Source organism: Alligator sinensis, unplaced genomic scaffold (assembly GCF_000455745.1).
Source record: "Alligator sinensis unplaced genomic scaffold, ASM45574v1 scaffold59_1, whole genome shotgun sequence".
Classification (NCBI taxonomy): domain Eukaryota; kingdom Metazoa; phylum Chordata; order Crocodylia; family Alligatoridae; genus Alligator; species Alligator sinensis.
Window position 1 is genome coordinate 4,605,535 of NW_005841878.1, and position 18,470 is coordinate 4,624,004.

At 39.5% G+C, this 18,470-nt stretch overlaps 1 protein-coding gene across 1 annotated transcript in view; it reads left to right on the forward strand.

Moving 5' to 3' along the window:
- GTF2F2 (general transcription factor IIF subunit 2) overlaps nucleotides 1-18,092 on the forward strand; it is a 148,397-nt gene extending 130,305 nt beyond the window's left edge. Inside the window, exons 8-9 of the mRNA XM_014527919.2 lie at nucleotides 2,472-2,615; nucleotides 17,231-18,092. Coding sequence (XP_014383405.1) covers nucleotides 2,472-2,615; nucleotides 17,231-17,350 — 264 coding nt within the window. The 3' untranslated portion in view covers nucleotides 17,351-18,092. The remainder of the gene's footprint in view (nucleotides 1-2,471; nucleotides 2,616-17,230) is intronic.
- Nucleotides 18,093-18,470: the final 378 nt, after the last annotated feature.

The following is an 18,470-nucleotide window of genomic DNA, read 5'->3' on the forward strand; positions in this document are numbered from 1 at the left end:
GATGCGCTTTAGTTCAGTTGCTCTCACTGCCATTTTAAGCGCCCGGACTCTGATCCCCTGGACAAGCTGCCTGTGGCTCCGTCCCACTCCCTGCCGTGGCCCCAGGGTCCCATTCACCACCCATGCTGGGCAGTGCCCCCAGCCCCTGCCCCACTCCCTTCCCTTCCTTACCATGGGGGCATGGATTTTCTCTCCCCCCCCCCCCCCCCCCCCCCCCCCCCCTTCACCACCTGATGCTACCACCCAGAACTGTGCTCCTGTGAATTGGCTATCGGATCGGTATCGGCCGATATACCTGGTGAATAATAGTCTATTGGTATTGGCCAAGAAAATTTTTATCAGTGCACTCCTACTAGGTACATAGTGGCAAAGTCCTAACTCAAACAAATCTGGGATAATCCTACTGGAGCCAGTTTTATTATTTCAGACATGCACTGGTCTAATTGAGGAGAGAATTTGGTTAATAAAGAATATATATGTATTTTTTAAATGCCTCCTTTTCACTTTGTAGGTAGAGATAAAGGAAATGTATGGTAGGTCTTTATCCCCGTCAGAATGCAGAAGATATGGGATAGAGTTAGTAATTGGTGCTCTGAAGCAACAAGGGCCACCAAGCCAACTGAGTGAATATGGATCAGTTGCCTGTCAAAATGGAAATAAAATCTGTGTAAACCAGAGATGTCAGACATACAGGCCACAGCATCTTATCCATGCCACTATAGAGCTGCTGCAAGTTGGGGGGCCCTTTGGCATGTCTGGCTGTGGCTGTTAACAGCAAGCTTGCTGCCACCTCTGGACCATCACTGCACACCCAGACTCCTTCCCACAGATCCTTGACTGACACTGCTATGGTGGTCACAGCAGCTGCCCCCATGCCCTGGGCTGAACCTGGCTTGTAAGGAGTCTGGACCTGGCATGCCCAGATCCAGCCCAGAGCCTCAGATAAGTTAGATGCTTCTCCTGTAAAGGAACATTCAGATCAGATCAGTGTCTCCTATTTCTAAAATGCTTTGGCTTCATTGTTTACTTATTTTCAATATTGCTCTTATGGAACAATGATCTTTTCCTCTAATATCTCAAATTCTAGATCAAAAATGCCCTTTTTAAAGAAATACAAATTAGACATAGTTCTAGTAAATAAACACCCAAAGCTCCTATGTCCTCTGGATGGGATCTGACCTCCGAAGTGTGCAGCAGTGCTTAGTCGCTCAGACAATTAAAGGTCTGATCATTCTTAACACATTCTTAACACTCTTTTGACTTTGCTTTGCTGTCCAGTCACTCCAAAGTAATGTGAAAGAGCTTTAAATCAGACAGTGAGTAGCGTGTGTTGCTCATGATACTAGTAGCAAAAACAGAAGACGGTATCATGCACTTTCCTGCATTCTTTCATCATAGACTTCATTCAACAAAAGACCAACCTTTCCCATGAAGCATGAGGACAAGTAGTATAAAGATGATTACGTATCAGCTAAGCAATGCAGATGGTGCTGTGTAATCTGGACTTGGTTGCAAGATTTTCTTCTGAAACATTTGCAACCTGCAAACAATAGTCAGTTTCCTTCTGGGGTCTGTCAGGCACAGGTGAGAAGGTTGTTCGTTAAATGTTCAGTGTTGGGAATTTTGAGCCCTTGTGATGCTCATGACACTGGTTAAAGGAATACATTTATGACAAACTTTTTGGCCTTGTATGTGTTTTTCCTGTGTAACAAATGTCTATTGTATTAATAGGTCCCTATTTTGTCCTGCAGTTTAAAAATTAAAGGATCTGTATTTGGTTCTTTTATACCTGATTTGAACAACCCTGAGTCTTATTGGAGGACTATGCCTAATTTTATCATGCTTGCTGTCTTCTAAAATAAATTCTGTGGGAGACTATGACAGTGGTGCTAGCTAGAACGAAACTGAAGCCACAGTATGGTCTAAGAGGATTATAAGGTGTTGGAAAGCCCTAATAACTCTTCAATATTAGCAAGAGGTCCTAGTTTTTTGACAGTTAGACTTTCAGCAGAGTGTACTGGATACAAATGTTTCAGGATACTATTATATAAACTAAAATAAAAATCTGTCCAGTTTTCTCTCACTCTGTGGAGTCCAGCTGTTCTACTGTAGGTCTTAGCAAATCAAATGATATTGGGTAACCTGCTGCATTGCGTGGTTCAGTTTCCTATGTTTAAGATTTCTCAAATATAAAGATTAAAGGCTTTCAGAATAATTATAACATAAATCTCCAGAATGCATTAAGTAACGACAATAAAGTGAATCTGTTGAGGAGTGTTAAAGGGAAAGTAATTAGTTAATGATCATTTTAAAAGGGTTTGATTGCTCAAGAAAGAAAAGCACTGTATTACTTTCTGGTGTTTACTTAGAGGTTTGTTTGGGTTTTTTTTAAATCTTAACGTTCTGTGCTTAAAAGTGCTCAGAATTTTTTTGAATGTGCATCTCGTTAAAATTATTTTTTTAATTAATAGATTGAGTATGAAAGGAAGAAGAAAGAAGATGGAAAAAGAGCTCGAGCTGACAAACAGCAAGTGTTGGATATGCTTTTTTCAGCATTTGAAAAGCACCAGTATTACAACATTAAAGATTTGGTGGATATAACCAAACAGCCTGTGGTATGTACCCCACCAAAATAGCTCTTTTAACAGATACTTCTTCCAGAATTACCATATTGCATGTGCGCGCGTGTTCAATTATATATGGCAAATATATTTTTATTTACTGTATATAAGCTTCAAAACATACCTTCTGCATGTTTTTATTAAATGCATGCAAGTTGACACACACCCCTTTCTTTACTGGACCGGTAGCGAAGTCCTGTTTCTGTAACCAGTAGGTTTTTATGAAGCTAGATAGCTAGCTTTGTGCTCAACCCACTCAACATTACTGGCCTTGAGACCACCAAGCTACATCAAGGTGCAGTCAGTGGAGTTATTCTTTATCTACAAAGAGTATAGATATCATAATATATGTAAGTGTCAGATCCTAATACATGTAATATATGTTCTCACCATGTCCCACATCAAGAGTCAGAAATCTTAACCACCCTGTCCCCCCACCCAGAAAAATCATTGAAGATTGCTTTAAAATTAGAAACTTTTCAAATGAGATATTTTGGGATCTGACTGCTCATATCCTCAGTTGTGTAGCAGCACATTTGAGAGTACAAATAAAACCTGTAAAGTGCACACATGAAAATAGTTTGGAGGGGTGGAGTTAGATCTCTTATTGAGGGATAACACTCAGGTAGCCCCAGGTTTCTTACATGTCTGATTATCAGGGATGCTAATTTTCTCTGACTTAAAAAAAAAATCCTAATTTTTGGTTCAAAGTAACCCCAAATCCACATTTTTCCATGATTTAAATGAAACACCACATTTTATATATATAATTACATATAATATATATATAATTTACAAAAAATTATATATATATATAAAAATAAAAAATGTGGTGTTTCATTTAAATCATGGAAAAATGTGGATTTGGGGTTACTTTTTTCTAACCAAAAATTGGAGATTTTTTTAAAATCAGAGACAACCAGGATCCCTGCTGATTATATAGTCCACAGTACACTCTGCTGCCATCAGTCTCCTCTTCTCCCTTTCACAGCTAGATGACAGCCCCATTCTGCTTTATATCTTCCAGTGAACTCCAACCAGTTTTGATTGCTTCACATTTGTCAGAGGTGGAGATAAGTCAGTGAATAAACAGTAATTTAAAAGCTTTCACTTGTTAAATCATTGAAGGTCCTTCCTGAGCAGGTCCCCACAAGTCATGCTCATTTTACTACCTAGGCTTCTGAAAAAGCACTTCTTTTGCAGTGCCTCAGAAGAATTTTTTTAACAAAAGCATTCACTGTCTTTATTACATTATCTTATGAGTAAACTGTTCATCTGTGTGGCAGGCAAAAGTGTAAGGACACTGAAACTGAGAATTGGTGTAGGAGGCAGATGAAGGCTGAGATGTGGGGAGGGAATGGGCTGGGAATCGTATGCTGTTCGCTTAAAAAAAAAAAAAAAAAAAAAAAAAAAAAAAAAAAAAAAAAGGAAAAAAATGAAGATGTTACCAGTAAGCTGTTACCTATCACCCTGGTGATGTTATTTGTATGTTGTACCCTTTTTTCCATCTTTTGCTCCCTCTCATTTTATATTTTCTCTTCCTGGTGCAGGAACTGTTATCTTCTGTGTTTGCAAAGTATCTAGTACAATTTTGGCTCAGTACCAAATGAAATATTTTTTGTCACTTGCATTTTATCCCCCTGAAAGGAATGGTATTCAGTTCATAGGAAGGTGCATCTACACGTGTGGTGTGTGATAACTTTCCATAGTCTCAGAACTATAATCATTGCTTTCAACTGTTACAGTAATGGTAAAAATCTCCTTAAATGTATTTGTCTTTCAACTCAGCACCACATTTTCCTCTTCCATTTGGGCTGTTTCTATACATTTATCTCAGCTTTCCTGTCAAATCCTTTCTTTACCAGTTTATTCTGCAGGCGTTATTCAGAATAATGGGGTAGTTATCTCTTCGTTTTTAAATTTGTTGTTAATGCTTATCATATTTCCTTGTTGATATGCTTGCGATTTTCCTTACAAGCCAGTATTAAGGTACACAGCTGATTAAAGCCTGTAGTTTGACGCTTTTCTCTTTGTTCACCCGATTTCCAAGTTAGCGATAACTTAAAAATATTCTCTCAACACATTGCCTCTCACATATAGATAGATAGATAGATAGATAGATATAGCTATTATAATATGAAGTTCCCAACTGAGTTTCCTTTAAATTCTTCTCCAGTATGCATTTTCTAAATGGAAACCATTCCATTAGCAGCTATCCTTTGTTTCTGGCCTTTTAGCCAATTTTGTTCTGGTGTGCCAATTTTCCCAGTGCCTGTAGAATTTAATCTCTGGTGTAACGCACAGTTTTTTTCCCCAAAAATATAGTATCTGTTCCTAATGCACACTGTTGCTCCATTGTTGCCAGAGCAGCTGGACACTCTAAAAAATAAATAAATAAATAAATACCAACAGGTTGTGTGGGCAGGCTGTCCCATTGCTGTAAAGAGGTTGGCTGTTAATTAATCTCTGCCTAAGTGTTCACTGCTTGATTTTTCTAAAATAGCTTCTAAGATTTTCTTGGTATGTAATTATTCCACTAGGTTTCTAAATGCTGTGGTTATTTTCAGTATTGACTGAAATGTTTTGCGGCTGTTGTTTCTCCTTTCTGCTGCATTACAATTAATCTATTGATTCCTACCTTCCTGGGTGTTAATTTTTAAAATGCACTTGGCTTAGAAGAATCAAAATCCTAGTTAATCAAATAGCATATAAATGCTAGTATTTTCATTTTAGATTTTAAATAGCATCCTCCTGATACTGTTGAAGAATAAATTGGTAAGTTGCTTCTGAAGTTTCTTTCATGTTTCTTCTAAAGCTCTGTAACCACAAGGCAATCTCTTCTGAATACAGATCCATTTTATATTGGTAGAAGCCTTTTTGTATTTTCATTAAAAGTATATAAATGCATACATATGACACAATAATTAGGGACCTACCTCAATCATGGTTTCATGGATTTTGCGGAAACTGAAAAACAGCATTTTCTGTGATTACCACAATCAGTAGGAAATCTGGCATTGGTTGTGATTTCCCACAAAATCAAGCAAAAAAAAATAGTAGCGCTGACCAAGGATCCTGGTTTTATCTGATTTTTTAAAATCCCCAATTTTCAGATAAAAAAGGAACCCCAAAATCTGCATTTTTCTGTGATTTAAAATGAAACATCACTAGTATATATAGATCTAGATATATATCTAGATCTAATCTATACACTTGTTTGTGTATATATACACTATATATACGTGTGTGTGTGTATTCTAATATTATAAAAGCCTACGTCTGTCTGTCTGTCTGTAACACTTTATTTGCACTCTGATTGGTTGACAAAGAGCCAATCACGGTGGAGCGCTGCCACGATGGTGAGGACACGGGATGGAAAGGGGGACAAGGCCACCACAGCTGTCCTTGCCCCCCCACCCCCTTACTCCTTGCAGGTGATGGCAGTGGTGGCGCAGGGGGGGAGCAGGGTCAGGACACCGCAGGGGGGGACGAGGCCACCAGCTCTGATCTCAGCCCGCCCCTCCCCCCTTCTGTCATCGCTGCCTGCAGGGCCCAATGCGGGACAATGCAGTGGTGGGGGGAGGAGTGGGCCCAATACAGGTTGGGGGAATAGTGGGCGTGCTGCAGCGGTGGGCAAGGGGAGGAGTGGGCCCGGGCCCCACGCGGGGGGATGGAGGAGGACCGAGCCTGAGCTGGGGGAGAAGCCGGCCCGCCATGGCAGTGGGGGGAACTAGTGGGCCTGGGCCGACCCGGCGGTGGAGGAACAAGAGGAGCAGGCTTGGAGCTGACAAGGGGGAGGAGAGGAGGTGTGGGAGGAGTGGGCTGGTTTCCCTGCCGCAGTGGGCTGGTTTCTCCCGCAACTCGGGCCTCCTCCCCCACCTTGGTCCAGGTCCTACTCCTCCCCCACTCCCACTCCTCCCATTCCCCTGCTACCATGGCACCCGGCTTCTGGGGCTCCATGTCCTCACGCTCTCCCCCCCATCATTCCTGATGGGCAATTGGTGTGCGTGTGTGTGTGTGTACACTAGTGGTGTTTCATTTTAATCACAGAAAAATGTGTATTTTAGGTTACTTTTTATCCAAAAATCGGGGATTTTTTTAATCAGAGAAAACCAGGATCCCTGGTAGTGACATAGACTGATTGAAAACACCCTCTGTCAATCAGTGGTGAGGGGCAGGGCTGCCGGAGCCCCTTCACCAATCAGCAGCCAGGGATAGGGCCACTACAAAAAGCCCATTAAATCAGCCCTGCATGCCACAAGTGGGCCAAAAAAGCCCTTTATCTCGCTGCAATATTAAGTAGGTCCCTAATAATAACAGTAAGCAAATCTAGTCTAGTTTACCCTGACAAATGCCAAGTACAAGTCCCTGAGATAATTCCAGACTCAATAACTGAGGTCAAAATTTAAGCAATAAAATATTCATGAAAGTATATCATTAGCGTGTCTAATTTGAACAGTATTTTGTATGAAATGGATAATAGCGAAGGCTAACATTTAGGCTTAATCTGACTGTTCTCTTAAGCATGTTTATATTCTTAACAAGTTTTGGAAACTCATTTTCATAGCTCAGATGTTGACTCACATTCTGGCTTCCTAAAAATCCCTCTTAGTCTAATGCCATATTAACATTCCACATTATTTTAAAAATCCTTATTGAGACTCTAATATCTCTTTTGGTAAAAACAAAATAAAAACTTTAAATACAGTAGCAGATTACTTGAACATTTTTACTTTAATCACAAGTGCTCATATGCAGGCAGAAAAAAATCTATTATCCTTTTTATCAAAAGAGACTGGGAGCCTCTGTTAATTCTAACTAGATTCTAAGAATGCAGTGTTTTAGCATCAATGAAGTGGTACAGACTAGGGATGTAAATATTGTTTTAAAAAATATTTGTTTAACCTTCTCTAATTATATTGGTTAAACGATTAACCGATAGCACAGCAGCTCCGATGCAGCTGCTGCTGGGAGCTGCTCCCAGTTCTTGGGGCCCTTTGTGGAGGGGACAAGTCCAGCTACGCAACACAGCCTACTGAAGCCCTGTGATGGGAGGGAGGAAGCACCTGTGAATTGCTTAATTGACAAAGCATTAGGCTGCTGGCAGTTTTCCTCTTAGCCTATGGGTACTAGTCCCCCTTGTCCCTCTCCTCCTGGCTCCTCCCTCCCTCCTGCCTTTCTTCCTGGGGCACCACCTGGCTTCCCTTCTCTGCCCGACTGTGCCAGCCCCAAGCTAAAGAATAACAGGTAAACTAACTGGTTATTACTGTGTTTATCGGTTAAACAATTAATTGTTTAACCTTTCACATCCCTAGTACAGAGACAAGAAGGACTTTTTGACAGATGATGAAGTTGACTACGTGGGCGTAAAATGTTCATCCGCCATTTGCCTGCTACCTAGTTAAAACTTTCCTTCAGCTCAAGCAGTTTTAAAATGAATAGTTTATATTTGCTGAAAGTGCCAGTGAGTTCATTGTCACCCTTTCTAATAGTTCAGTATCTGTCTATGGAGGCTTATGTTTAATTTTAGCTTCAACAGTTTCAAAGCATTCTCTTCAAAAAGAATAAACACTCATAGAAGTTGTCTTGAATCTCTGATCACACACAACTGCTCCAGACTAGAAAGAGAAAAAAAGCCCCGAACAAACCAACAAAATTGCGACTTGTGCTGATAATAGGATATGGAAGTTCTTGGTGCAGATTAGTGTATTTTCTGTGCTTATTTGCATGCAGCATGTACAAGCTCTTGTCTAACCTAATAATGTAATTGTTGCAATGGAATGTAGATAATGTGGGAGGTCTTGGTCTCAGAAGGAACAGTAATATCTTAGGCAAAATCATAAAAATCTAGAGCTGGAAGGGGGACCACAAGAGATTGTCCAATTCACCCTTCTGTTCTGAGGAAGGATTTGCGGCCTATCAATGACAGATATTTACTTCAAGACCTCCAGTGATAGAGATACCACAGTCTCACAAAAGAGTGTGAGATCCTTACATTTAGAAATTTTGACCTGATCTCTAACCTAAATCTCTCTTTCTGAAAATTAAACCAGTCACTTCTAGTTTTAACCTTGGTGAAAAAAATGAATAAATGATCGTTGTCTATACAAATCTTTTATGTACTTGAGGACTGTTGCTATATTATAGTCTATCCTCTTTTCTAAACTAAACAATTTCAGTTCTTCCAACCTTTTGTCATAGGACATGCTTCCTGTAGCTCTTATCATTATTGCTGTCATCTGAATTCTCTTCAGTTTTTAACATCTTTCTTCTTAAAGTATGCCACTGAAAACTGGCCACACCACTCCAACTAAAGCCTCACCAAGAAGAGCAGAATAATTACCTCCCATGTCTCTCTCTTAATACCTTCCAGAATATATTTGCCCTTTTTGCAATAACAACAAATTATTGATTTGTATTTACTTTGTGATCTGTGTTAAATCCCCTATCTTTTTCAGATAGGTGACTGCCTAGCCCGTTCCCCATTTTGTATTTGTGGTTTTCCATGAATACTTTGTGTTTGGACTTGTCTTTATTGAATCCTATTTTACTGATTTCACACTTTGTCTCCAATTTACCAAGATCATTTTGAATTGTAATCCCATCCTTCAAAGTGCTTGCAGCCTTTCCCAGCTTGCTGCCATCCACAAATGTTATAAATACATTCTTTCTTCCATTGTCCAAGATGTTATTGAAAGTCTTGAATAGTGTTAGCTCCCAGACCAAGCCATTGCAGGGCCACCCTTCCCCCTTGATATGTTATCCTAGTTTGACAGCAAACTACTAACAACTATTCTTTTAGGTATAGCTTTTCAGCCAGTTGTGTACCCAATTTACGGTAATTTAATGTAGGCCGTGTTTACCTTGCTTTTTAGAATGTCACGGGGAGGGCTATTTGAGAAGCCTTCCTAAATTTAAGACGTATCGCTACTTCCTTTATATTCACTAGGCTAGTTACTCTGTCAAAGAAAGCAATTAGATTGGTTTGATGTGGTTTGTTCTTGACATATCTGTCTGTTTATTTCTTATCACCTTGTCAGCTAAATGCTTATTATAAATTGATTAATTGCTTATTTTTGTATCTTTCCAGTATCAAAGACAGGCTGACTGCCTAGAATTCCCTAGGTCCTCCTTTTTTTTCTCTCTTTTTTTTTTTTTTAAGAGGATTATTTTGTTTTCCCTTTCCCAGTCCTCTAGGTCCTTGCTTATCCTCTATACTTTTGCTAGGATAATTGCTAATGATAATTACTTCAGCAGTATAAGTACTTGGTGGTTGTGCTGATCAGAACTTTTCCAACAAAGGGTTGAGCCAAAAGTTACATCAGTCCATAGCATGAGGTGGTCCTCCAATGCTGCTTAGAAAAATAGGGAAATTAACATGCACAACCTGCTGAAACCTGGAAATAAATTAAAATAAAGAACTTGTGCATTCCTTTCCACCTTCATATCGCCTACAGCCCTATTGCTATACTTTCCCCACATACCATATGCACCTTGTTTTGGGGAAGGCAGAATGAAGAAAAAATATTCTTCCAGAGCCATGGCTGTATAGAGCAGAGCCAGAAGCTAATTTTCAATTAATTCACTCTCCCTTTCCTGCTCAGTCAAAAGCTGAAATTGTAGCTGCTGCTGAAGACTGGGTTCCATTAATAGATCTATCATTTTGAAAATAATTAAAAACAGTTTGCAGGACTATGAAATAGGAAGAAGGAGACCAGGACTACCCAGCAGACAAAATTGCAGGGAAAAGGGTTAGCTTGATTAACAGAACATCAAAACCAGCAAAAAGAAGAACCACTCTGTGCAATGAAAAGCAATGAGCCATTAAGTAAATTGACTCACTCAGCTGCCTGAATTAAAATACCATAGCTGCTGCAGGGGAATTGATGTTAAACTTTTGGTGGAAAAGGAATGAAGGCTGTTTCTGGTCTAGGCAAAAAATCTGCTTTCATGCTTTAAGGCATTTACCCCAAATTTGGAAGGCTATTTTCTGGAGAAAGGATGCATGTAGTATGCAAGTAAGAGATGTTGCTTAGATATGTCCTTTTAAAACCCTTTGAAAATGCAATTTTAAACACCAGTGGAAATTGCATTATCTTGGGAGTGGGTGGTTCTTTCCTTACTTCACAGAAGCTGCTACCTTCCTGTGATAGAGAGAATACTTCCCATTTAGTCCACTTACATTTTGAATGTTGTCTTTAAAGTTGTTTCAATGTGGATTTTGAAGTATAATTAAATAACATTTTAAAAATAGGTTTGATTTAGGTTACAGGTAGTGGGAAGGTTGGGATTTTATAAATCATTTTAGGTAGTATTGCATCCCTACTCCATTTAGAGTTTCTTTTGATTTAAATAAAACATGGTGCACTGGTGAGACCTCACTTAGAATATTGTGTAGAGTTCTACTCACTTTTTTACAGAAAAGATGACTAAACTGTAACAGGTTCAGAGATAGGCCGATAGAATAAAGAGTCTGTCATGTAAGAGCAGAATGAAAGAGCTTGGCTCATTTTGCTTTGCTTGGCTAAAATTGAGAGGGAATATGATTATTTTTTCTAAAATCATTGCAGGAGCTGGAGTAAATGCCAGGGATAGCTATTTAAGTTAAAGGAAAGTACTGATACAAGATTGGGTGGATATAAATTAGTCAGAATTAAACTTAGACTAAGAAACAGGACAAAGTTTCTAGCCATCGGAGGAGTGATGATCTGGAGCTGCTGTCCGAATAAGGGGTGTTTAATAATGTGCTCTGGGAGTTAGGGGGAAGGGAGGAAGGGGAGGCACTTTAATTTGAGTAGCTCTCAGAGCTGCTCTAATTAAAGCGCCCAGAGTGTTACATATATCAACGTCCCCATGCTGAAAAATGGCAGCAGCTCATACCACTAAAGTTCATTGAATGATTAATCAAGTCTCAATGATGAATCAAGTCTTCTCCAACGCACTGTAATTACAGCACATTGGAGCAGCCTTGCTGCATATGTATAGGCTCCCCGTTAGTGGAGGCAAGGAATCTAAATGATTTCAAGATGGAGCTTATTAAGTTCACGGAAGAAGCACCACTCTTGAGCCACTTTAAAGTGGAAAGTTGTTCATGCATGTATGCACAAGGGTTGAAAACAAAGGTTTATTCCTATGTGCATTTGCATTAGTGTACTTTCACAGAGTTCCTGTTAATGTGTCCTCAGCATGGGCATATTTTTGAAAATACACAGTGCAGTATCAGTACTGCTTTTAGCAAAAATTATATGCAGATATTGTTGCACATCCTAGAATTATATTTGCATGCTAACTCAAAGAGCTCCAAAGTCTATCTGATATGCAATATTGCATGGGGATGTTAGATTAAATAATGTGGCTTTTTAGAGACTCTAATCTATTGCTGCCACCTGCTGGGGCTAATGCCATATGCGTTTAAAAGTCTCACTGGCTATGAACAGGCCTTCATTTATTTCTGAGAAATTTCCACAACTAGAAATCTTGGAGAGAGAGGGAGCATACAGGTATTCAATCTACAACCACCCCTCCCCTCTGGGAAAGGTGTGGGCAATAGTGGAAGTCCCCAGTTTGGGAAAGAGGCAAGGAGTGGGAGCAGCTGCCCTCCTGCCTTCCTCTCTCTGCCTATCGCATCCCCGACCAGACCAGGAGGGGAGTATACAAGTGTTCATTCTTACAAGGGAGTGTCTGTCATTGGTGGGGAGTGGGATTTTCCACGCTGAAATCTGGAAAAATCTTTCTCAAAGAGGGGACGTGTTTTCCCCAAGAGAAATCAAGGAAATGCTTGTATACTTTCAGAGTTTCTACTGAGAGAGCAGCAATTCTCCCAGTAGAAACATAATGGCTGTATGTGGCCACTAAAGAGACATCTCTGCAGTACAAAATGAGTATTGTTCTATCTGCCATTTGTCACATTCCATTTTAACTGCAGTACTAGAAGAGGATTATGAAAAATAACTTGTTTGCCTGCGTGGCCAATTGTTAATTCAGGTTTATTTATATATTCCTTACTGAGGAAGATAAATGATTTCTTAAATATCTTTAAAGTATGCTTAAATTGTTTAGGGATGATTTTTTTTTAAGAACAGTTATGCTATGTAAAACTAATTAGAACTACTTTTTTATATGCTGGTGGTAGAAAGCACTTTGCTTATTTAAAATCTTGGTGTCTGTGTTATTTATCTGACACATTCTACTCCCTCACTACTCAAAGTAAAACCTGGGTAGAGGATGTACTACGCAAGGATGAAAGAGTAGGCTGTCTCATCCACAGCTGTCTGCTTTGTGGGATTATGCTGATGTGTTTTTTTGGTATCACTGCAGATATACACGCTGTAAAAATTCCAACAAATCAAGTTCATCCACCTTGTGCCCAATATATAAGCTATATTAGGGTGTACATCTAATGTAAATAGTCCCAAACTGCAGTCCTTTGTTGCTATAGTAATCCAATGTAAACACTACCTGAATCTTTAATCTTGTCTAATATCAAAAAAACAACAGCTGTTTTAGAAAGAAATGAACTTTGTTATCCCTATTCAGATCTATAAGAAGCCCCTATGCTAGTATTTTTATCTTTGCAGCTGGCCTTTCAGAAATACTATGTTTGCTCAAATATAAGAACCCTAATATAAGATGACCTTCCCCCCAATAATTAGATTCTATATATGTAAAATGTATACATTCGTTATGATTTTCCAGGTATATAATCTAATTATCAGAAGTTTGCCTTTAACTTGTCCCCTTCCTACTACTACAGCGGAGAAAACAAATCTGGGGGTCAGGTGTCCCCTTAGCCCTCTGCATCCCCAACTTCTTTTCCCTGCAGCCCCTTCCTTCTCACCACCCTTGTTACTTTTCAGACCCTGCTGTCCTTGAGGACATGGAAGTGAAAGGAAAAATTGAAAACACAGAGTTTGAAATAAACATGCCTGTAGTAATCAGTCACTTGGGTAAATGACTAAGTTACCTATAGACTTAATTTCTCCAGAATTGATGCAGTTTACCTTTTTTTGAAACTGTTGCAGGTTTTAGATGGGTACTTCATACACACTTTTTTAAGCAGCACTTTTGGACCTACTTATGTATAGCACAAATTATGCATGATATTACTCCAAAGCCAAAAGGCTTATAATTTACCATGTAGTTCATTTGGCTGTAAAATGAGCAGAGTCAATAGCATTTCAAGCCATGGTGACTCCATAGCTCAGCACTGCTCAGTATGTTCTCAACCTTTTTTGTACCAGGACCCATTTGTAAACTATTGATGGCCAGTCCCAACCCAATAAATAGTTTAAGTAGAAAACAGACCCCTGGACCTGGCAGTGCCCTCACTCCTGACCCACTGCCTCCCGCCTCCAGACCACAGCTCCCCAGTGTGTGGGGAAGGGGGTGGGGGTATATGGGGAATGGGCAGGCCCCAAGCAGCCCCTTGCAGGCTGGAACTCTGCTAGCCTGCGAGGGAAAACCCACAGTTTCCCACATTTTCCTCCTTTAAAGGAGAATCTGTTTTTAAAGTTTGTTCATGACCCTTTCATATACTCTTGTGAGCCACAGGTTGAATAACGCTGCTCTAGATACCCTCCACAAAGGAACCAAGTGCTAATTAATGTCCCCCTTCCCCCACTTATGACCAGGGATCCTGGTTTTCAGTGATGGAAAAAAAATGCAGATTCTCTGATAAAAAAAAATGCAGATTCTCTGATAAGAACCCAAAAATCTGTGATTAAAATTAAAGGCCCCCACAGCTCCCCCTGGCCCTGCTGGTACCCCTTACTTCCTCCCACAGCCTCCCCAGCCCTGGTTGCAGGCTGAAACACAGCCAGCCTGCAGAGCTCTTTGCAAAAAGGGGAAATCTGTGGGTTTCTCTGCTAAAAGAGGAAATCTGCGTTCAGCTTTTCCAAGCTAAAGAGCCCCATAGCTCTCAGCCTGTTGTCATAAGGTCTGTTTTCCTGATCTCTGATCATGCGCATGGCTCTTCTCTGGACTCTCTCAAGCTTCTCCACATCCTTCTTGAATTGTGGACGCAGTATTCCAGTGCGGCCTCACCAAGGCCAAGTACAAGGAGAGAATGACGTCCCGGGATTTACTTGAGAAGCATGTATGGATGGAAGCCAACATTTTGCTCGCTTTACTAGCTGCAGCATCGCATTGAAGGCTCATGTTCATCTTGTGGTCAATGATGACCCCCAAGTCTCTTTCTTCCGTAGTGCTAGCCAGCGTAGCACTGCCGAGCCTATAAGGATGCTGCAGGTTTTTCCTCCCAAGGTGGAGAACCTTGCATTTTTCAGTGTTAAACACCATTAGGTTCTTGTCTGCCCATTTCATGAGCCTGTCCAGGTCAGCCTGGATCGCCCTCCTGTCTTCAGGTGTGGATGCTTTGCCCCAGAGTTTGGTGTCATCGGCGAATTTGGCCAGTCCGCTTCTGACTCCAATGTCCACATCATTAATGAAGATGTTGAAGAATATAGGCCCAAGGACAGAGCCCTGGGACACCCCACTGGTCACAGGGCACCATGACGATTGACTTTCATCAACCACCACCCTCTGGGGCCGACCACAGAGCCAATTTCCCAGCCAGTGGATTGTGGTGGACCCAAGGCCACAATTAGCCAGTTTCGCCAAGCGTTGATCATGGGATACCAGATTGAAGGCTTTAAAAAAAGGAACCTAAAATCCACATTTTTCCATGATTAAAGTGAAACACCACTGATATCTATATCTAGATATGTAGATATGCAGATATAGCTGTGTTTCATTTTAATCATGGGAAAATGTGGATTTGGGGTTCCTTTTTTATATCCAAAAATTGGGGTTTGTTTTTTTTTATCAGAGAAAACCAGGATCCCTGGTGATGGGTCATTGGTAGTTTTTCTGTCCTCCTGAGGCTAAAGTTCTGGGTTTGAAATTAATGTCCACCCTGGGGGTCTTATTCCTGCATTGGTGGGTTTTACCAGAAATCCAGTGAACTTTGAGGTTACTTCTAACCATATGATTCCATGATTCATGCCAGCTTCTATTTGTATGTTGTCAGTGTAATATGGCCACAATCCTGATAAGAGTATACTGGCCTCTGCAATAATATCAATATTTAATATTTTTTATAGAGCCAAAGTTTGATTATTATGAACTAGTATCCTAGATAGATAGATAGATATGTGAAATTAAATAAATTCTTGGAATGGTAGCAGAATGTTACCTAACGGTGTTGTAAAACTACAAGTGATGATCCAGAAAAGGCTGTGCTTGTTACTTAAAAGGAATTAAGATCATATACTGACCTCCATGTTAATTAAATTATTTTTATTCCATCTCTCCTGATAATAGAGGCAGGTATAAAATTACTTGTAACGTTAATCCTTTCAGATATGCAGGTAACGTGACTTTTACCCAAGATTTCAACATAATTGACCAAGGAGCTTTCCAAGGCCTTGATAGAGATCCTTACTATTTCTGTTTTGGTTAAGTAAGTTCTCTTAGACTGAGCGGGGAAGGAAAATAAAAGGCAAATAGGATAATCTAAGTAAATATAGATAAGTGAGCAAGAATCAGTTTCAGACAAATTAAAGGAAAGGCTTCAGGGTCATGTTCAAAATTAATACCATTAGTATGTTATTTATGAAAAATAGGTTTTGCAACCAAAACTTCTCTCTTTTTAAGTAAAGCTACAGGTTTTGTTGATAAAAGTAACTGGCCATATTATACTAGGACTTTGGTAAAGTATTTGAGTTGATATTGCATGAGATTCTGAATTTTTAAAATGTCATTCTAAACAAAAAATAATGTGGTACAGATGAAATGAGTTAAACTTACAGGTAGATCTTGAAGTTATATAAATAGGGGATCATCAAATGGGGTGCTGTTAATGGGATCTGATGCTCAAACACCTGCTACCCTACCATCTGACTCTGAGGTCACTAGTGGTGGTGTACTTCTAAGGTAAATGATCGGGCCAATTTAGGAATTTTTAGATTTGGAACTGACTTGTTCCTTTAGTTGCCAGGGATGTGTGTTTGTGTTTGATTATTAACGTGACTCTTGCTGTAAGGGGTTTTGTAGTCTAAGGCTTTGAAACTTCTTATGCATCCATTTAAGCAGAGTAATTATTGCACACTTAATCGCATATAGCAGGGGTCATCAGCCAACACCTGTGGGCCAGATCTAGCTCTTGAAGAGACTGGATCTGGCCCTGGCAGATGGAGGAATCGGCAGCACACTCCAGCCACAGCAGAGGAGGTGTCCCCAGGTCCTGTTGCTTGCTACATTCAGTTTATTTTCTCTGCTGTGACAGAGACAGTATCGCCAGGGTCCTAGTGCATACTTCTTTTTCAGTTCCTTTTGTGGCATTTGCTGATCACCAAGTAGATACAAGGGTACAACCGTGGCTGGGTTGCAAGCAGTGGCTCACGGTGATGAAAGGTTACCAACTCCTGGGACAGAGTATCAGATTTTAGTTTCATTAAACCGTATGAAGAAGTATTATTAGTAGCTATCACGTGACCTTATTGTCATTTTATTAGCCATTTAAATTTAAAGGCAGACCATGTGTGTCATGTTTGACATGAGATCTATAGCAGTTACCTGTCTTTGTAATTTGAATTTTGTTTTCCTTTCAGATATACTTGAAAGAAATTTTAAGAGAAATAGGCATCTACAATGTTAAGGGGACCCACAAAAACACATGGGAGCTGAAGCCAGAATACAGACACTATCAAGGAGAAGATAAGAGTGATTAACAGAACTGTTCATAAAGCAACAAGCAGGCTGCAGGGGAGTTGGAACCTCACCAGGGGAGCACTGCAGTTACACAGATAGAACTGAGCACAGCTTCAGTGCTATATTAAAACACCAGATACTTTGTAATTTCCCTAGCTTCATTTTTAAAAAGGAAAATATTTCTTGGAAGTTTCTATAAGTGTTTGTTTTTGACAAAAATATTTATAGAATAAACTTGTATTAGATTTATCTTTATTAGAAATCTCTTGAGTTTGGGTTTTGATTTATTTTTTAATAGTATTGTGGCTTTTTTAAGCATTGCTAACTTTAAAGCAAAACGTATTTTGGAGGAAGACATAACCATATGTTTTGCATTCCAGCAGGACTACATCAACATGACCACTTCTACGGTATTGTTTAGGGGCCTGATTCTGCGACCCATAATGGTCATAACTGCTGACTGGGAGTTATTAAGTTCTGCACCTCTCAGGATGCACCTTTAAGAAAAATAACAGCTATTACACACATGGTGATTTAAGTCTTTGTGGGAATAAGTTATAGTCCATTAAAAATGGTTCTCTCACGTACAGATTAAGGCAGAGGAGGTAGACCACTGCAATTTGTCTTTGCTGAGGGAAATCTGCCCTTTGTCCTTTCGAGTGCAGCAAGGAACAAGTGTATTTTTGTTGGGTTTTTTTTTAAATGTTATCATGTTTTATGTTTGGACTTATCAATAAAAATAGAATTTTAATTTGTACCAAATAAAATGATATAAATTATTGAGTGATAGTGAATTAACTGTGATAATAGTGTAGATATGAAACTCTTTCTTTTCAGATCTATATTCTATCCCCAGCTTTGCAACTAGCTCTTCAGGTGACTTCAGGAAAGTTGCTGCTTTCTTTCCTTTTTTTTACAGCTCTCAGGTAAAGTATACTATTGTAAGCAATTTTTTTAAGAGTTGTAATTTGGCATCTCTAAAACTTTAGGTAAAAAAATCACATGAATATCAAAAAAGATGCATATAATTAAATTATCTCAGTCTACAAGTAGTTGAAGATAAAGAAAAAAGCAATCTTTTTTTTAATAATGTGACCAGCTTCTTTGGATAGGGTGGCATATAAATCTAATCAACAAGAT